Genomic DNA, 22,446 nt, shown 5'->3' with positions numbered 1-22,446 from the left:
AGAATGGTAAATTTTACCTCCTTAAAGGTTCAGAACTGGGCTCAATAACTTTTTTTCCTCTTGTTTCCCAGAAGAGAGTTAGTTTGTGAAATTTTTTTAATAAACATGCTGCTCTCATAAAGGAGTTAGCAGTCCTCCTGACTCATATATTCTGTACTTCCAATTATTTTTTTCAGCTGCAAATGTTTGCAAAGTGATGTGGATAAGTAGACGGTTAGCCAGTCGTGGAGGCCCAGAAGACATAGTCCCTGTAGTAAATTCGCCAAGAAACTATAGTGAGAAACAAACCTGCCTAAATTAATATTGCACAACAAGATAAATAAAATAGATCAAAAATGATATTAGGGTTTACAGGAGAAATAAATTAACTCTGATTGGGGGATGTCAGAGAGGCAGCATGGAATAGTGATTTCTTTGAAGTCGGTAGACCTGGATTCAAATCAACATTATGCTCTCACATTCCTTTGTGCCAGGAGATTCCTTTAGGTATTATTGTTGATTTTTAGAAGTTCATTCTAGCTCAATCTTATTTTTTCTGATCATTTATTCTTTCATAATTACACATATTCATTTGTTTTCTAGAGTTGATTATTTTATTCTATTCAAGAGTATGCTTTTTTCTTAATTTTTCCCACAACTTCTCCCAGTTACCTTTTACTCTGAGAAGATTCAAAACTGACTGCTGTGAGTCCGGCTCTTATACCTGGGCTAGATGGGCCCATGCCCTGGGCCCACGATATGGTGGGTCCTGATCTGGTCATCTGCGCCCCTCTCTATGGGATGAGGAGTCCATGATACCAAGGGAAATCACACACCCGTGAACCATGACCATCCCTTCTAGATCACCTGCCAGTTACCTGGAAGCCCAGACTTTCTGACCAAGCACACCTTAGCCTGCCTCTAGGGCCTTCATGGGTCTATATAATAACATTATATAATTAAATTAGCTGTATATTTAAATGTTTGGCTTACAAATATACCACATTTCTATTTAAAAATACTCATAAACATCCTTTAACACAAACACCACTCTTTTAAAGACCTCCACCAAGTTCTAGCTGAAAGTCATCATCTATAGGGATGTCTCCAGTATATAGACTGTATTTTGCCCATTTTTATATGCCTTCCTCACTACATGTCATCTACCGCCAACAACTCTTCTTCCAAAAATTCAGTCTTTGTTAACTGTATTTTGCACATAGGTGGTTAAGCCCCAGTTTCTTCTCTATATCAGAGATAATTATCTTTTTGGTTTATTTGTATGTGAATAGCACTAAGAATATTTTCTTCTGTCCATTGATCCCATATATTGTAATCTAATTTCTCATAACAACATGATAATAAAGTGTATACTTCACTTTTATTCTTCAATTAATTTTTGAGCAATGAAACCAAATAGGAGAATGGGGATTATGAATTTGCAATATTGGGGTTGGCATACCTCCTAGGAAAGAGAAGGTCCAAGTATAGCCTTAGATACGTGAGGCTGGAGTGGCCTAGAGGTCTATGACAGGGTAGGAAAGAGCCTGGAAGAGACGAGGTTAGGCTGTTCTATGGTTCATCCATGTGTGCATGAAGTTATCCCATATCGAATTTATAGGAGCTGAGCTGGAAGGGAAGCTTGTGACCACAAGTCAGGTATCTTCTACATACAATCGAAAAAGTAAGAAGTAAAAATTTTCTAATGTTGTGTGGGAACTCATTAAGTTCAAAACAAATCTCTCTGAATGTAGTGACTGGGTTTTCATGCTTTAACTAGGATGTTAGTAGATGGAAGGGAAAGTGGAATTGACTCTTCCATCTTTAGTCATAGATTCAGTATCATTTATATTATTAGCCCAGATTTGAGGAAAACAGAATAAGTATATCATTGCTGAAGTAGGATGTTTTCAAATTTTAGAAGACTAGCAGGTTCACAAGAGTTTGACAGAAAATTTGTTCATGTATCTCTATCCTATTGTCCTAATTTGAGGGTCTATTTTGTGCCAAGGAATCTGCTCCTTTACAGATATAGAGAAGAACAAATACTTTTCCCCTTCTCTGTAATGTTTTGTCTGATCTGTTAAGCCAGACCAGGAGAGTTTTTAAGTCTGTCATTCAGAAGTTCCATGACTGACCTAATTTTATTCTTCACTTTGGTAGAGTTTTTCCATCCTAACGTTTCTCATGAAACACCAGTTCCCCAGAATTTAATGGGTGTTTCACAGAACCCACTCCCCCAAAAAAGAGAATTCCCAGGACAACAAGGTTAGGAAATACTTTACTATCCAGTTTTGAACTGACATCTTTACTGTAGTATTTATTAGAATTTTTATTTTTTAATATTGTCAAGCCCCGAGGGGAAGCACAGTCTGCAGTGTTTCCTAACGCATATGACCCAAACTCCCCTCTATCTGCAGGGGAACTACATATGCCAGGATAAGTATCCTGAAGAATATTCTTTAACACTGGCTCTGGCCTTTTAAAGATAGGCAAACCATTCTTCAAACCCTTCTGGAAACCTCATTAACAAGGAGTCTACAAGGCCAATAAGAACAAGATAAATAACTGGTATAAAGCCCTTTACAGGACAAAAGTGACTTTACATAAGTTGTTTTATTTGATCCCTGTAATAATCCTGTGAGGTTTGTAGAGCAAGGATTACTGGCTCAAAGTCATACAGCTTGTGAACAGATGGAGCAGAGATAAATAGTGTAACAAGTTTCCAAATATTAAAAGTGAACTGTGAGTGAAAAAAAAAGCAGCATATACTACCTGATTTCACGGATTTCAAAATATGAGTATTTACTTTAAGCAAAATCTCAAATGTGTCCATGTGTCTAAGAGCATGAAAGAGTTTATTAGATTGAGTATGAGTCTTAAAAAAAAGTCAAAAACAAACCTTAGACAAAGCACCCATGTTGAAGACTTCAGCAATCATCCAATCAACTATTCTCCAGCAATTCTTACTAGGCTCTCCTTTGTCATCAATGTTTTCATCCATTCCCGTTGCTATAACAAACTTCTTCCAACTTCAAGAAAAATCGTCTTGACTCAGCTTCTACCACTAGCTATTGCTTTATTTTCTGCTCCCCTTTACAGCAAAGCTCTTCAGAAGGGTTGTCTCCTCACTGTCCCCAGTTCCTTTCTTGGCATTCTTTTATAAATCTATTCCAGTAAGATCTTTGACCCACCACCCCATAGAAACCACTCCTGCTACCATCATCACCAAATGTGTATCACTGCATATAATGGCAAGTTCTTAGCCCTTATTGTAGTTGATGTCTCAGCAGCATTTGACGTAGTTGATCTCTCTTTCCTTCCTCCTTGATAAACTCTTTTCACTTGCATTACAGGAAATCATACTCTCTTTGTTTTTCTCTGGACTCACCAGTGGCTCTGTCTCAGTCTCCTTTCTTGGATAACATTCTTCTTAATTTTGGAGTGACCCAGGGCTCTGTCCTTCATATCTTCTCTATCTATATGCTCTCTCAGCGATTTCAATCAATCACATCACTTTAAATACCATCCATGTGCTAATGACTTCTAAATCTTTACCTCTAGTTCAGACACTATAACCAAATGCATACATCCAGCCACCTATTGAACATCTCCACTTGTATATATAGAAGACACTGTGAACTTAAAACGTCAAAAACTTATCTCTTGATAATAGAATTAATGATGATAAAAAACTTGCTTCATCTTCTCCATCTCAGAGGATGGAAACTTCAACTTTCCAGTTGCTCAAGTCAAAGAATTTGGAATCATCTTTGCATCCTCCCTCTTTCTCACACCCAACATCAAACTATAAAGAAATTTAATTTACTGTACCTTCAGAATTTATCCATAATCTGACAACTTCTCACCACCCCCACTAACCACTCTGGTCTGAGTCACTATCATCTCTAACCTGGATTATTGTAATTACCTCCTACCAAGTCTCTCTGCTTCTCCCATGGACCCTCTGCAGTCTATTTTCAACACAGCATGAATCAGAGTGATGTTTTAAAACATAAATCTGAACATATCAATCATCTGCTGGAAACTCTGCAAATGTTTCCCATTTATACAAGGTTCTACATGATTTGGCTTTCCTTATCATCTGACATTATCTCCACCTCCACCGCAGCCACACAGGGCTCCCATTGACTTTTGAATTGCTCTTTCTCCTGACTAGAATGCCCTTCTTCCAGATATCTGCATGGCTATCTCCTGCCTCTCCGTCAAGCCTTTGTTCAAATGTCATAACATATTCTAACATAGTATACAATTTACTTATTTATATTGTCTGTAGTTTACTGTCTGTCACCCCAGCCAGAGAATAAGCTCCAAGAGGAGCTTCTTTGTTTTATTCATGATCAGGCTCAGGTGGCTGGAACAGCTCCTGGTACATGGTAAGCTCTTAATATGTTCAATAAATAAATAAATGAACACCATGCTGTTTTAGCTACTGTTACTTTATGAATCTTGATTCTTAGAGCTTAATTATAATATCAGCTTTTCAGATCTTATTATAAAACCCTATTGAGATTTTGATTGGAATTACTTAAGTATATTAATTTGGGGAGAATAGTCACTTCTCTGATAAAATGTCTTATCAACCGTAACATGGCTCATGTCTCCATTTTGTGTGTGTGTACTGTTTTATGTTCTTCGATAAAATTGTTCAGTTTTTCACATAGACGTCTTTCAAATTATTAGATTTATTTCTAGACACAAATTTTATTTCTATTTTGATTATTATCTCTTTTCTATATATATATTGGTAAGGAAGACTGTCCCTGAGCTAACATCTGTTGCCAATTGGCCTCTTTTTTGCTTGAGGAAGATTGTTGCTGTGCTAACATCTGTGGCAATCTTCCTCTATTTTTTGTTTGTGCGACGCCACCACAGCATGGCCTAATGAGCAGTGCGTAGGTCTGCACCTGAGATCCAAACCCACAAACCCCAGGCTGCTGAGGCAGAGTTTGCAAACTTAAGCACTATGCCACTGGGGTGGCCCCTCATGGTTTTTTCTAATAAATTAATGCTGACATATAAAGATGCTATTGATTTTTCAGTGTTGATATAGCATCCAGCAAACTTGCTCACCTATTAGTTCTAAGAGTTTTTTGTGTTCTTGGACTTTTCTAAGTAGTTAAATAAAAAGTGTTTTATTCTCTCTTCTCTTCCTTCACAATTTTTATTTCTTTATTATATATTACCTAAGATTTCAATCTTCAGTACACTGTTCAAAACTTCAATACAGTGTAGAGTAGCATGCGTCAGGATAGCATACCTGACTTTTTAAAGTCAAGCTTTATAAAACTTTATAAAGATCAAGACTTTAATGATAATCTTACTCAAGTTTTACCATTAATGGTGATGCTGGCCATAGTAACCTTATATCAGATTTGGAATCATCCTTCTATTACAAGTTTTCTAATAATTACTATCAAGAATAAGACATATTTATCTCTTAAAGTGGTGGACTTCATTAATGGATATTCTGATAGTAAACTATTTTTCTATACCTATGGATAAAATAATTGATTTTGTGTCTTAACTATATTCATGCTTCTCTGACAGAAATTCAATTTAAAAAAATGGAAAAAATAAAGCTCTCTTTTGCTTCATATTTATTAGTCTTACATTTATTATTAATTCTTTACATTTATAATAGTTATGGTCTGATTGGGATACAGATAAATTGAGCCGTCTTTTGACTATTTAACTATTTTGACTACAAGAGTACTCGAGTGACCCAATAACCAGCAATTCAGGTAGTACTTTATTGGGTCCATTCTTACTCTGCCTGAGTTATCCAAGAACCCCAAAACTTAATCAGGTCAAAGAGACTAGTTCCTCTTTGAAACATTTTGTGAAAAGAGAACTAGAAAATATGATATGGTAATAAGTGAGCAACCATTCTTTTAAACTACCATTGCTTCTTTTGAGTTTTCAAAGCATCACTTTTGAAAACAGATTCAAAACCAAATGCCATCCATGTACCGTTGCAATAATCCACTGACGTCTAGGCTAAACGAAACCATTCCATACCATTTACTAGCTTGGTTTTGAAGCAGTAGTGATGTTCCTTAAGAGAGTGGTTCTTCAGGGAGGATTTCCCCTTCTCCAAATTATACTAGTTTGAACTTAGTGTCACACTTAGGTTCCCAAATTCATCGAGAAGACTGAGCCAGGAAGGTCATCCAGACTCTGCCACACACCAAGCTGGAAGCACAGCTGACATTGGGTATGGGACTCAGGTGCCAGCGCACACGCTACTTCCCTCATGGTAGGTTCTTCTAGGGGACTCTCTGAGACCTTTCTGACGCAGTCAATTGTCTTACTCTGTAGGAGAATTCAGAATAACATTGAATTTCACAATTGAAAGGAAAGTAGTCTTGTTTTTCCTCTCTCTCTAGAAGTTTACAGGTATTAATGCAAATTATTCTCCCTCTCCCCTGTCTTATATCAAGACAGAGTAGAAGAGACAATTTGTCAAAATTTTATTAAGTATTCTTCCTCGGGGGGGGGGTGAGGGGGGGCGGTGTCTACTTTCATTATATTTACATATCTAAAAGAAGGGCTGAGTGATTCTTCTAGAAAGAAAGAAGATCCTCTCCGTGTTACTTCTTAATTCTACAGCTGAACAAAGAAGTATTTGAAGATCTTCACTTGAAAACAAAAATAAAAACCAGTAACAAAACCCTCACTATCCACACTTTACCTCCTTATATCTTCTAACTATATAGATCATTTGAGAATTGTATAGATGAGTGTTTTTCCACATTAATCATTCAATATGTTTATTTTGCAATATGGGAAATGGCTGCTTTTTACACTTTTGAGTGTTATTATCATTCATCATGGGAACATTGAATAAAAATTCTTCTAGTTTTATCTGAACTTAAGATCTATAAAATAGCATATATTTCTATCAAGCCACATGCATAGGATATAGTGAATGAATTGTATTCTAGTTTAAACGTTTTGAAAATATCAGAACTTCAAAATAACGTATTCCTCAGATGCAAATATTCTTGCTTTTAAGTTTGGTGGCAATTAAAAATGGCTTATAATTTCTGTGGAAATGACACATTTATTTTATACTTATTAACAAAACACATTGATCACATTAAACTAAAGAACTAACAAATAAAGGTCTATCAGCTGATATTTTAATTAAATAAAATTATTGGGAATTTCTATGTCGTAATGACTTTGCAAACCTCAATGTGGAATGATAAAATTATTAATGAGGAAATAACTATGAGAAATCATCTGGTCTAGAAATTTTTCAGCTTTTCAATAATTGGTTAACTCTATTTTAGAGGTTTATTTCTTCTCATCTTTCAGAAATAAGAGATAAAGTCAAGACTTTCCATTTGAAACATTAAATATATTTTTAAAATAATTAGTTAATACTAAGATAAAGAATACTAATTCCTTGGGTGTATATCTCATTTTTTATTAACATTTATCTCATCAATTATTTTATTATGTTATTACCTTAAACTCTTTACCTTTTTGTGCCACACAGTTTTTCAGGTTTGATGACTAAATTAGATACAGTAATTAGTAAAGCACCTGGATAATATGGATCTGTGATTCTTAACCACAACTAATCATTACAATTACTTAGGGAGATTTAAAAACAATTCTATGCCTGGACCCCACTCTTGGATATGGTCTAGAGTGGGATCCATTCTATATTTTCATTCAACTCTCCCAAAGATTCTAATGTGTTGTCACAGTTGAGGATAACTGATAAGGAGTACAAATATTACTTCTGCTTTTTGCTAGGTTCTAGGTTTATAGGGATTATGATGGATGGTTTATATATAATGAAATAGATTTAGTGAGTCAATGTGGAATTAAAAATAACATCTGTGAATTCTGTGCTGGAGAATCTTAGATCAAAGATAAAATGTGGTTATTCATTGGACAAGATTTGAAATCTGAGATCAGGTCTGATTTTTAAGAACTAAAAAGCAATGTGGTGAATAACAACAACAGTCTACACGCATTCAAAATGCCTCAAATTCATAGCCTTGGAGACTTTGGACTCCTCAGTGCTTGAATGCTTTCTGGTCCTTATGTATTTTGTTAATTGCTTGGTTGCTTAATTTTGTTTATTCTTTTTTCCCATATTGTTAGTCGCACAAGAATTTTCATATTCTGAGCACTCAAGCTAGTGGCATATAATAGAGAATAAGCAGGTAGTAGAGTTTTGGAGATTGAATGAATGAATAAATGAAACAACAAGTAGAGATTGAATTAATGGGTAAATGAAGCATTGAATGAACCAAAAAGAATTAACAGGAAAAGAAAACGAACAAAGTAAGGAAAAAAAAAAGAAGAGAGGAAGAAAGAGAAAAGGGAAAGACTCCTAGGAATATGACACTGGAATCAGAATGCCTAGGTTCAAATCTTAGTATTATTACTTTTTAGTAGTGTGACCTTAAGTGAAATACTACACTCAGTGCTTCAAATTCCTTTTCTGTATCCAATAGGTTGTTGTAGGAGTTAAAGAGTTTATGTACATAATGCACTCGTGACAGTGCCTAACGCATAGTTATAACTTAATAAATGTTAGGGAAGTGGAGTAACGGTTAAGAATCCAAAGTTAAAGCAAGGAAACTTACCAGTGTACGTTTTTGGATAAGTAAGTACTCAATAAATGTTAGCTGTTATTCATTGTCATTATTCTAATGAAAGACGCAATGTTATTTGGAGGTTTGGAGGTAAGTCCAAATTTGAGAATTTGAGGTAAAATGAAGAGCATGATCTGTTGGCATGAAAGGAAATATTTGCTAGGGCATCAGATTGGATGAAGTCATCCAAAGTGCCTCTTTAGGTCAATGGCTGGTCTAGGATTTACTCATATAGTTCGCAAGGTAGACTTTATGATCAGCCTATAGGCTCTCTGACTGATTCGGTTATGACATTTCTTTGTCCTTAATACATTGCCGACTTCACGAAATTTACAGTGATCTATCAGCTCTAGTTTTGTGGGGGGTTTTTTTCTTTTTCTTTTTTTTCACTATTTTTACTTCTGTGAATACTTTCCTTGTTTGCATTTGTGGGTTTTTAAAAACTTTTCGTTCTATAGTTCTTTATTACTGCATTTCTCTTCTCACAGAATGAAATATATTTTATGACTTTCCCATTTTATAGATTTTTTTCCCATTCTTCCAAAGGATTATTGGTACTAGATAACTTATGTTAATGATTACAAATCTTAGTGTGACTTCTTGACCAGACAATCAATAATTCATCTCTAGCCAAAAAATTTCCTAGAACTCTTTTCAAAAATGAAATGGAACTGCTCAATGTTTACCCCTTAAATGCTGATAAATTTTAAGTACATCTGTACCTCTAATATCTGAATTTAATTAATAGTAAGACAAATTTCAATTTCTACTCTGTGGCCCCACATTGTTCTATTCTCTCTACACTGATTAATAAACTTTGAGAAGTAAAATGAATAAATGAAAAAAATATATTTGAAATTCGTTGGGAGAGAATAAAAGACGTAGTTTAGACATGAAAACATGGGAAGAGAGGTGTCAAAAATGTACAAATCAAGTTTATAAATATGTTCATAATAAAGAATAAATTATCAGCTACCATGGTGATTTCAGTTAACAATACTGCATTGTATATTTGAAAGTTGCTAAGAGAGCAAATCTTAAATATTCTCACTACAAAAATAAGGTAAGTATGTGAGGTAATAGATGTGTTAACTAACGTTATTGTGGTAATCATTTTACAATATGTATGTATATGAGATCATCACGTTGTACACCTTAAACTTACACAATGTTATATGTCAATTACATCTCAATAAATCTGGGGGAAAATTATCACCTGCCAAGTGTAATAGCTCCTCAGGGGTATAAAAACCTTCAACAAAATATTCATTCTGCGTAGGCAGTGTCCATCTAACTCTAAAAACTTATAATTAACATAGCTCCTAAATCCTATGGAATACCGTCTCAAGAAATATCTATCCAAGAGGGAAATTAATTGTTATATTAATACAGCAGTTTAAATGCTCTCTGTTCTTTACATTCTATAGGCATTATTTTTCCACTTAAAATAAATGTGAAAAATTATTCATTATTGTGTTTAATAAATGCTCTTCTTTGGCAGAGTAGAAGAGCAATGTAGTAGAAGAGCCACTAACATATGCTCAAAAGAAGCAGTAACCATTAAAGCACCATAAAATGCGGAATGAAAATGGTAACATTGGTAATTTAACTGTACTGTTGTTTTTTAAAAAGGTGTTATAGTATTTTCTTAGTAAATACTAAGGCTAGAAGTAGGATGAAAAAAATGTTAATGGTGAGCTCATTTTGTTAGATTACCAAATGCAAAAAGAGGTGTATTTCCATTGTTTGCCTGGTAAAAAATGGAAGAATGTGTTTAAATTCCTGGCTTCATCTCATAAGAAGTCAGTATGACTTGACATGATGAGACTTCTGGGGCTTCGTTCATTCCATTTGGTCTTACATGTGGGCTGTATATTTCTACCACATTATTTATTTTAATGAACATTTATAATAACAGTTTTTAGGTTTACTTCAGATTTTTCTACCATAAAGATAATTCATCTATATAGTACTTTTAAAACAAGAGAAAAAAAAGACTGTTCTCTTTCATATCTGCTTTTTATGAAAATATTTTTTCATAAATTTATGAAACGGTGGCTGAATATATTGTCTTTATATTTCATTTCTTTTTGAATCCTACTCTTTTTCTTAAAAGTCATCTCATTCATTAATGAAAACATTTCTCATTTATTCAACAAATATGTATTTGTGGAAGAAGCCGTTCTAGTCACTAGAGACACAGAAGTGATCAAAATATTTATTCAGTCAACAAAAATCTATAGCATAACAATCACGTGCCTGGCATCAATCTAGGTACTTGTGATACACCAAAAAGAAAACTTACAAAAGCTTTTTCCCTCCTGAAGCTTGTAATCTGGCAAGTTGAAGGAGGTTAGCAGACAATAAACAAGAAATGCAAATAAGTAAACCATCAGGTATGTTAGAACATGATAAATGCTATTCAAGAAAAGAAAGAGTAGAGAAACACAGAAGGTTCAGGAGTCCAGGGAAGATGTAGGGGTGGGGACAGTTTGCGCTTTTAAATAAGATGGTCAGGGTTGACCTCATTGACATTGTTGAGGTTTCTAGCCATGCGGATAGGGGAAGATCATTCCAGGCAGAAGGAAGAGCTAAAGCAAAGGCGGTAAAGTAGGAGAGTGATTGACTTATCACAGGAGCAGTGGGTTGCCAGTGTGGCTGAAGCAACAGAACAAATGAGAGGATAGTAAGAGAGAGGTCCAAGACATAAGGGTGTGGGGAAAGGGAAGGGAAGTGGGGAAGGGGAAAATTGGATGGGAAGCCGCGGTTATTGCTTAGTCTAAGATTTTTGCTTTTGTTCTGAGTAGAATGGAAAACTATTGTAGTGTTTTGAGCAGAAGAGTGACTTGATCTGACTACAGTGTAACATGATCACCGTGGGTCACTCTGGCTGTTTTAAGAATGTACATAAGAGGACAAGGTTAGAGCAAAGAGACCAGTTAGGAGGTTCTTACAGTAATTCAAGTGAGAGGAGGTGACCCAGACAAGGGCTGTGTTGAGCAGGGAGATCTAGCCATCAACCCCAGGTGAGGATTTGCGTGGAGGATGACAAAGATCATAGTAATCCAATCACTAGGAGTAGGAGCCCACAGACCTTGGCCTGCTGCATCTTCTAGGGGTTCAGAGTCACCAAAGAGCATTGAACACACAAGGGGCTCCTTGACATACAGGGAAGTCATGAAAATGGGTCCAATTCTGGTATGTTGTAAAGATAAAGCAAGCAAATTTTTCTAATAGACTGTCACTCTTCAACTCAACACCTTCCTATGGTGCCCATCTCACTCAGAATAAAAGTCAACACCCTACAATGATCCTGAGAACCCACATCAGCTGCCCATCTACATCTGCTCACTCCCTCTTGTTTATTTCACTCTAGCTACAATGGTCCCCTTAAAATCCTAAAGCTACTTGTGTCTCCCAATCTTTGATCTTTTTATTCCAATCGGAACAATGCTCTACTCATAGAAAGGAGAAGAGATGCAGCAACATAAGCATATTTATTGTGTGAAGGTCTCCACAGCCAGGAGGTCCCTCCTGACAGCCAGAGTAGGGTGATAGACTGCATGCCCCCCTTTAATGCTGCGAGTGAAGACACATTTCATTCCCAAGAAGAGCAGATATGCTGGAGGGGCTGGCCAGTGCCATATAACACACATGCACTCAAGCAATACAAGGAAGTTCACTGAGTACCTAGGATAGGCGCAAAGGGTTCTCCTAATAAAGAAGCATCTAGACCCTAGTGACAGTGTGGCACCTAGCTTCCATATAGGAGAATGTTCCAGGCCCAGGGCACTGATTGAGCAATCCTAGCGAGGAGTGGCAGGTAGCAAAATGACTGCTTCCCCAACATAGCAGAGGTCATGAAAATGGGGCAGATTCAGATATATTGCAGAGGTAAAGCAAATAAGTTTTCTGATTGACTAGATAAGAGATGAGAGGCAAAGGAGGATTCGAGGATGACTCCAAGGTTTTCTACCTGAGCAAATGGAAGGATGGAGTTTTCACCAATTGAGTTGGAGAAAAACGAAGGTGAAATAGATTTGGGGGAGGGGCACAAGACTTTTATTTTGAACATTTTAAGTTTAGATGGAATATCTATTTTATATTGAAGTAGGAAAATAAGTAATAGTTGAATAGACAAGAATATGCAGGTTAGGATTAAAGCCTGGATAGAGAGAAAATTTTAGGAATATATATTTTGGTGAGTGAGACAGACAGCAATTCCTCTCGTATAATTTCAACCCAAATACTGCATGTGACATCTTATAATTAACAATTTTTTTATTGTTTATCTGAAATTCATATTTAACTTGACCTCCTGCACTTCATCTGGCAGCTCTAGCTGTGGGGAAAGGGGATGGGTGAATGGATGCTGAGCAGTCAAGTAAAAATTGCCTTGTACAGGTAGTTAAGAAAGGCTTTAGACAGATTGCCAGGATCAGCAGGAGAGATGAATATTTTGCCAGCAGATTTTTACATGTTATTTCTCTGTTCAAAAATCTTTCATGACTATCATTCTGTCTGATACACAAAGTTCATTCTATTTCATTTGACAAACTAAGGCCATCTTAATATGTGCTGGCCCTCCCTTTCAAGTCTCACATCCTCCCATTTCCCCACAGCACATCTGCTCTTTACACAGGACAACTTGTAATTCCCCTGCAGAGGATGTCTCCCTGCCTTTGCTCCCGTTGTTTCCCCTTCCTAGAACAACTATCCCCTCTCTTATTTTACTTGAAATGTAGTTAATCATCTTTAAAAATCCAACTCAAAGAGTATCACTAATAGTATCTCCTTTCTGCTCCCATAATGTAAATATGTAAGCAAAACATAACTTTATGATAACCTTGGATTGCAACGCTTAATAGTTGCTTACTTGTGTGTCACTTCTCCGCTTGATGAGAATTTCCTTGATGTCAGAATATATCATCACATTCAAAAAAAAAATCCTAAAACCTAATACCTTCCACTTGGCATATAGTAAGTTGCTCAGTAAGTATTTGTTGAATGAATCAAAATATATATATTTAAAACCTTAACATCTTAGCCTTTATTGCATTTGAAAATTAATAATTTAAGTATATACTTCTATACTTTAGAAGAAAGAAAACACTGAAAGTCTTCATAACCTTGTATTGGAAATAATTTCTTGATACAACATCAAAAGCAAAACCTTAAAGGAAAAATTTTGATAAATCGTACTATCTTAAAATTGAAAACACTTGCATTTCAAACAGCACCATCAAGAAAATGAGAAAAGAGGCTGGCCCAGTGGGATAGTGGTTAAGTTCACACACACTGCTTCAGTGGCCCAGGGTTCAGAGGTTTGGATCCTGAGCACAGACCTAGCACCACTTGTCAAGCCATGCTGTGGCAGCATACCACATAAGAGGAAGAGTCCCACAGATGTTAGCTCAGCGACAATCTTCCTCAAGCAAAAAGAGGAAGATTGGCAACAGATGTTAGCTCAGGGCAAATCTTCCTCATACATACACACACACACAAAAAGGTGAGAAGATAATCCACAGATTGGGAAGAACTATTTGCAAGTCATATATCTGATAAAGGATTTATATCCAATTTATATGTAAGGAATTCTTAAAACTCAATAATAAAAAAAAATAAACCCAATTAGTAAATGCTCAAAGAATTGGAATAGACATTTCCCCAAAGGAGATATACAAATGGCCAATAGGTACATGAAAAGATGCTCAACATCATTTGTTATTAGGAAACGTAAATCAAAAGCACAAGGAAATACCACTTCATACCCACTAGAATGGCTATAATAAAAAAGACAAACAAGTTTTGGTGAGGATGTGGGAAATTGCAACTCTCATCATTGCTGGTGTGAACGTAAAATGGGGCAACCAGTTTGGGAAACAGTTCTTTAAATGTTAAACATAGGATTACCGTATGATCCAGCAATTCTACTCCTAGGAATCTACCCAAGAGAATTGAAAACATATGTCCACATAAAGACTCATATACAAATGTTCACAGCAAAATTATTCATAGCAGCCAAAGGTGGAAACAACCTAAATGTCTATTACCTGATGAATATATAAATTACATATAGTATATCCACATGATGGAATATTATTCAGCAATAAAAAATGAAATACTGATAACATGCTACAACATGAATGAATCTCAAAAACATTATGTTCAGTGACTAAAGCGAGTCACAAAAGCCTACATATTCTGTGATTCCATTTATGTGAAAGGCATGGAATAGCCAAATCTATAGTGACAGACAATAGATTAGCAGTGGCTAGAGCTGGGGGGAGGGATTGGCTGTAAGTGACTGCTAATGGTTATGAGGTTTCTATTTGGGGTGATGAAAATATTCTCCAGTTAGATTACGTTGATAGTTGCACAACTCTTTAAGTACACGAAACTCCATTAACATTTATCCTTTAAATAGGTGAATTTTATAGTATGTAAGTTATATCTCAATAAAGCTATTTAAAGTAAACACTGGGTTTTCCTTTAATTCAGTCATTTGTCCTTAGGTTAAAGTCCCACAATTTGTTTTAAAGGTAAGTCTAGATAACAATGGTTTGGAACAAAAGTTATATATTCTTTTTCTAAGATACAAACCACAGTTTTATATGACTGAAATTATGAAAACATATTGAGCTTACTATAAAATATATTTAAGGTGATTTGGATAAATAAAATATTACACATTTTTAAATATTAAAGCTTCATAAGCACTTCAGAAAAAAATTGAATTAGAAACTTTTCCCATAGATAGTCCCAAATTCCAAAGTACTGTAAAGACTGTGCAGTACACATCTGTTGCTTAATCAAATTAAAGAGGTGAACATTTTAAAAGTGCTTTATTTTAGTTGCCTGATTACTGTTTATATTTAGTTAAATTTCTCTTACCTTGAGCCCATTTCAAAATATGCAATTTTTCAACAAGATTTTAATGGACCTCAGGTGCACAGAATTGGAATGATCATTTTTCTAATTAGAAAATTAACATCATTCAGTTGCAATGAACAAATATTTGTCGAATATATATGTATGTGTGTATACATATGTATCTATATTGATACACACACATAGACTCCATTCTTGGTACTTGCCTATCGTGTATAATCTTCTCTTGCTGATTTATATGTTCTGATTAAAGGCAATGTGGTAAAGGGTAAATGAACTGAATTGGGAATTCAATGTTCTGCATTTAATGCAAATCAGCTCTCTGTGATTACCTGAGTCTCAGTTTTTCTAAAGTTCATTAGGGCTCTAGAATTCTAAACGTAATTTTTCAATTATATAAAACATTTTTCAAAGTAAAAACTTTTCTAGTTATTTTTGTAGTTTCTAAAAATTGCCATTTTTTAGTTGACTAGAAAAAGTTCTCAATGTGAGGAGGTGGAAGTTCTGTTAAATCTTCAGCTTGCCTAGTTACTTGTAAGTAGTGTGCAGAGTTCAAAGGTAGTTGCTGTTATGACAAAAACCCTGTGTTATCAGACCTCAGTTATCCCACATTTGGGCATAAGTGACTGGTGATCCACTCTAGCCTCTTCTCTGAACAAGTTCTAAATTGCTGCCCAATGATTATAAACTGGCGTTTCTCAGTTTAAAGCACAGATAGTTGTAGAAAGGTCACTATCAATATTTTTGAAGTTTGTGTCCACGAAAACTGTCTAAACAGTTGGTTTTTCATTAACTTCACAATAATACATTGCATGGGGTATTGCATGCCCCAGGGGAGGGGCATAATTTTGGAAAGGCAGTTCCTTTCCACTAAGAGCAATTCCTAGGGGCATTCTCAGCTCTGATCCCTCAGCAGGCAACAATCACAGCTGTGAAGGGAGTAGAGACTCTGAAGGAGGACCCGGTCAATGGCCTGCAGCATCCTCTCTAACATTCCTACGTGTTCGTAATATCTCTTACCCCTTTTATAAGACAGTTAGAGGTTGGGCAGCTGCAATACAACAGATGAGCAATATCTTCCAAGTATTATGTCTGTAGATCCACCACTGGCATCTTTAGACATCATCTTAAGACTGACTCCATCTGTCTCTGCCCTTGTAATTTGGACATGCCCAGCTATTTCTCCATATGTTGGGTTGTGGATTTATAATGCTCCTTGCCATTTGCCTGCTTTCCCTTTCTGTTTTATTGTTCTCACTGGTTTTAGGATGCTTTCTGTTCTCCCCCTTCTATACTACAGTCGGTTCTGCTTTAATGTGATATTTGCATCCCTAAAAATCAGGAGTTATGCAAAATTGCACAGTAGAAAACATAGGACTTATAGAGAAAAAAGGAGTTTTCAGTTCAACACCAAAAACTTTATCAATGACATAAAAAAGACATAGAAAACTAATAAAAATGGTAGCACAGTTTTACATGTCAAATAGTCAAGAATTCCATAAATACTGTGATAAATGTGACTCCTTACCTTGAAAAAGACCTGCAGTTTGCTTATGGAAGTGGATGTCACAAGGGTTATAGCTGTGAGTTATTGTGAAGTGGTGGCAGAAGTATCTGATATCAGACAGAAAGTTGTAACACGGAAGTGGATGGTTTGACTCAGAGCACACAGTGAACTGAGCTCTGTCTTAGACGTTTGAGGAAAGTGCACGCAGGCATTCTGTGCAGCCCTATATGGCTTGGTTCAGCTGGGTGCAGTTTTCTGTGTTCAGCATGTGATTCCCAGTAACAAAATCACACATAAGAGAACACAAAATTAATTGTTTCTTAATATATGTATTATGGTGAAAGAAATTCATGTTTTCCAAACCAGCATTATAGCAGTACTTCCTTTGCTTTTTCTCCATATTTTATTTCAACTTGATTGTGCTTTTTTTCTCTTAGCATTTATTTTTCCCCCATTGTTGCTCTGTCTTCCACAGAAAATCTCTCCAGTTCAGCTAAACTGTAGGGCATGCTTGTGAAGACGTGGGTCACCTTGGTTTCTAGGCAGCTCCTTCAGATGGGGGAAAATCAGTATCAAAGTATTTCATCCCTTTCAGGCTCCTTCTCGTGGGTTTTGTGCACTCATGACCTATGTTGATAGAAATATAGAAATCAAGACTTATCTATGCCTTTGTTCCAGCTAGGTCAGATACACAGCGGGAATAACCTTCTTTAAAAGAACAATGTTGTGTAAGTTCTTTTTCTGAGTGTCACTGAAAATAAAACTTGCAAATGCACAGAAGATCTTGAATAAAAATAGAAAATATTACATAGATTCTGTGGCTTCGCTTATAATTAATGATAATATGCTGTGTTACATAAATATCATATGGTTTGTTTATAAAAAATTTTATATATCATTGATAAAATAATAGCTGCCACTTACTGAATGTTTCAGATACACCAGTGCTTTGTGCTAAGCTATATATATGTGTGTTAGTCCCAGTCCAAATGCGTCCATCAATCTGCTTGAAAATTACTCATCTATCTTTATCTTTGAATGTCAAATAAGAATTTTCTCAGAAACTTGGTTTTTTTCTAAAACTAGTTCTCATCTAAAACTTTTCTCAAAACTCTCTTGGAGGTTTTATTTCTCAATGTGAAAGCTGCATCAATTTCATTTCTTCAAGTTCATGAATTTTAAATTAAAGATGAAGAAGATCTTAAGTGCCATTTCTTTTCTTTTCCTGCAGCGTTTGTCCAATGGTTCTATAGACTCAACCGATGAAACCAGTCAAATAGTCGAACTTCAAGAATTGCTTGAAAAGCAAAACTACGAAATGGCCCAAATGAAAGAACGTTTAGCAGCCCTCTCTTCCCGAGTGGGAGAGGTGGAACAGGAAGCAGAGACAGCAAGAAAGGATCTCATTAAAACAGAAGAAATGAACACTAAATATCAAAGAGACATTAGGGAGGTAAGTGATTCATAACACTTTCAGTCTTTGCTTTGTGAATGCTGCCTCTGAGATGCCTTTTCCACGGTTTCCCATAATGGCATATACTCTACATCTTCGCAAAAGACTATAATTTGGGATGCATCATATTAGCTATGAAACTTATGGACTAAGGCAAAAATAGTTCACGGCATCAACCCTTTAAATATGTATGGAAAGAAATTTTGGTATCAAATCTCAGATACAATAAAAATTTTTATACAATTTTTAATGAATTTTTAAAATTTTTAAGCTGTTAATTTTAAATAATTCTAGATGTGGGTATGGATGGTGAATTGCTACACTCTTAGCCTGTGAGAATACTCAAAGACGTTACTTTAGGTTTTCCCCTCTTGGTTTTGTGTCTATGAATGTGAGTGTGTATGTGTGCCTGTGGGAACCTTTCTTTCTGTATATATTCAATTCTTACTAGACTTAACAGCGCTTCATCTATTTAAAAAAAGAGTGCTTGAAAGTTACTACAAAAGATACAAGGAGGTGTTTTATTTGTAACCTTGCCTAATCATCTTACCAGCTAAGGTGAAAAGTTTAGAGTCTTTCACTTTTTCACTCTATTCAATTAAAAAGAAAATTATATATATTTATGGAAATTTTATTTTGTGACTTTTAACCTTTTCCATTTTTATATATTCTTTTAAATAATATATTCTTCTATTTTTTTGTATCTTTTGTGTGTAATTAACCAGTTATTGTTACAGTTAACTCTTTGTATCCAATTATTTTCTTCCCATTCTCTCTTGAGCCCATTTTATCATACTTCTCCTCCATTGTCCCGTTAAACCTGTTCTTATCCAAGTTATTGCTGACCTCCATGTTGTTGAATCCAGGGGTCACTTCTCAGTCCTTTGAAGCACTTGATCCAATTACAACTTCCTGAAGTACTTCTTAACTTGGCTAATAGCACACTATGCTCTCCTGATTTTCCCCCATCTTTACCTGATACCTCCATCTCAAGCCCCTTTATTGACTCTACTTCCCACCAATCTTGGAGTGCTTTCCATTTTCAATTTATCTTCACTCCCCTGCTAAGTTTATGAAGTTTCTTGGCTCCCAAAACCATTCATTGCCTTATGACTCCCAATTTCTATCTTCAGTTTATCCTTGTCTCCTGATTTCCAGATGCCTGTATCTAAATATCTAATGGATATCTCAAAATTAACATGTTCAAGACTGTTTTCCTCTTATTCCCCTAAGAAACCAGACTTTCCTGCAGTCTTACACGTCTCAGCTGATGGTGACGCCATTATTTTGGCTCAGACCAAAAACCTTGGAGCTGTCCTTGGTACCTGTCTTTCACTCCCAAACTTCATTTGATACAGCCCTAAACCCTATTATTTCCAACTTCAAATTATATCCATAATATGACCTCTTTTTACAATCTTCATGGCTCTTCCTTGTTCCATGCAACCATCATCTCTTACTGGATTATTACTATAGTCTCTTGACTGGTCCTCCTAATTCTGCCTTTGGCCTACTTCAGTCTATATGCAACACAGCAGCCCGAGTGATCTGTTACAATGTAAGTCAGCTCAAATTACTTTTCTGCTTCATCAATGGCTGCCTATCCTACTCAAAGTAAAATCAAAGCCATTATACTGGCCTACAAACCATGTATAATCTCTGCTACCACCTTCCTGACCTCTTGGAACTAACCTCCTACTCTTTCATTTTAGCTCGCTCTGTTCAGTTAAGGTGGCCACTTAAACAAGCCAGATCTATTCTGTTACATTTTCTTTTTGCCCTGCCTTTGTTCAAATGTCTTCTCAGTGAAGTGTTCCCAACTGTGCTATTTACACATATACACTCTCCCTCTTTCATTTTTTTAACCTCACAGCACTTACAGCTGTCTAACACAATATATACTTTACTGATTTACCTGTTTGTCATATGCCTCCTCTCCACTGTACATCAAGATTCAGAATGGTTGCAATGTTTTGTTGTCTGATTTTGTTCACAGCTCTATTCTAACCACCTACACAACTATTGAGCATATAATAGGCACTCAAAAAATCTTCGTTAAAGAAGGGATATTTATAGGTGTTTGATGTAAACATCAAAAGGAATGGATGAGATTAGAATATGTACTACAACAATGCCTACTGTCTCAGAAAAAGATGGATGGTCCATGAAGAGGTAGACTACTCTACCACCACACAGATAATGAAACTGTGCTCTCTACACTGTTATATGAATTAATAGTTCATAGATGCGTCCTCATCTTCACTCTTCCCCACAGCCCTAACCCAGAGAATTTATAAAGTAAATGAAGATTTGCCTCTCCCGATATCACTGTTAAGGCATACTAAGATTTCTGGCTAGTAAACCATCAAGACTAGGTCTTAAGCTTTTGCTTATTTTGCATTTACCATCCTCTTAGTCCCAGAGATTTAGCTGTTTTCCTTTCATTTAACACTCACCTCCTCTATCCAGTGTCACAGATAGAGCCCAGTATCTCCAGCTCCCCTTTCTTATTGCCTATGTTAAAAAAGAAGGAAAGAAAGGAAGAAAACCTTGATTCTAATAATCCTTTGGATGTAGGTGACAAAAGGCTAAGTCTGAGGGAAAATATCAATCACCTGTTGCCAGGTGTTCTTTTATTAGGAATCCCTTCTAATAGGTAAGATGTTCTGCTTTCACATGGAATTCTTTTAAAATATAACTATTCTTATCAGCTCTATAATTTCTATGCAGTTGTATTTTAGAAGAGTTTCATGAGAAAGGAATATCTCTCATCATTTACCTTCGAAGGGAAGTTGCAAACACAAATGCTTTCAGACTCGTGCAGGCAGTATAAATGTGTAAAGTGCCAGGTGCCACAGCAGGAAATGATAGAGTTAACAAGACCTAGACAAGGAGCCTATACTCTGCCTTCTTGTCTGGATGCATCATATTTCTGTGTGTGTGTGTGTGTGTGTGTTAAGGACACTGTGAAGGCCAAATAAAATATTTCCAAAAAGACTCAGGTCATAAGCCACGGGTCCCTGGTTTGCTGCTAGGAATTTCTTGAGAACCAACCATGAAAACTATTTTAGGTGCTTTATATTTAATGTCTCTAATTTCTTACAACTGTCCTATAGGGGACATTCTTGTCATTATCCTCATTTTTATCAGGTGAGGTAAAGTGACTTGTCCAGGGCCTTTACACTGCCCTCCCCAACATTCCACTACCCCTAAGCCCCTAACCCAGGAAGACACAGGATCAGCCTGGCTTCAAAACTTGTGCTTCTTGGGGCTGGCCCCGTGACCAAGTGGTTAAGTTCACGTGCTCCGCTGCAGGCGGCCCAGTGTTTCATTGGTTCGTATCCTGGGCGCAGACATGGCACTGCTCATCAAACCATGCTGAGGCAGCATCCCACATGCCACAACTGGAAGGACCCACAACGAAGAATATACAACTATGTACCTGGGGGTTTGGGGGAGAAAAAGAAAAAAAAAATTTAAAAAAAAAGAATTAAAAAAAACCCAAACTTGTGCTTCTTCCACTATGAGCAGCCTCCACAATCAACAGAATACAATTATTTATTCAGTGATAGCAACTATCATAAAAAAATGCATCTGCACTGTAACTGCCCCCTAAAAAATCAATCTTTTGATCTTTCTTTCCAACAAGCAAGAAGATGTGAAAATCCCTACTTTGTAAAGGTATCACTTACACTTGAAACTCCAGGCTCTCCTCTCATTCTCCTGAATAATAATGTACTTTTGGGCTATGATCACACAAAGTCTACTGGATTCCATGTTTTTTAGTAAGAAAAAGAATAAGGTGATTCTTCTTGCTACCCCTATAGCATTGCTAGCACAGTATGATTTATATATTGTATAAGCAATAAATATTTGTTAAATTAATTAAGGAAAAAATCAAGGAATAAGAAAAACTGACTATATAATTAAAAGCTGAAGTATATTTTTCTTTGCATGTGAGGATAGTCTGATAA

At 35.9% G+C, this 22,446-nt stretch overlaps 1 protein-coding gene across 50 annotated transcripts in view; it reads left to right on the top strand.

Moving 5' to 3' along the window:
• The window catches only part of PPFIA2 (PTPRF interacting protein alpha 2), a 451,986-nt gene that overhangs the window by 319,281 nt on the left and 110,259 nt on the right, over positions 1–22,446 (top strand). For all 50 annotated transcript variants that reach the window (XM_070253915.1, XM_070253923.1, XM_070253918.1 and 47 more), the window contains one exon: positions 18,251–18,472. In XM_070253915.1, the coding sequence (XP_070110016.1) occupies positions 18,251–18,472 (222 nt within the window). The remainder of the gene's footprint in view (positions 1–18,250; positions 18,473–22,446) is intronic.

Source organism: Equus caballus, chromosome 28, assembly GCF_041296265.1.
Source record: "Equus caballus isolate H_3958 breed thoroughbred chromosome 28, TB-T2T, whole genome shotgun sequence".
Lineage (NCBI taxonomy): Eukaryota > Metazoa > Chordata > Mammalia > Perissodactyla > Equidae > Equus > Equus caballus.
This window is presented reverse-complemented; position numbering and strand designations above follow the sequence as displayed.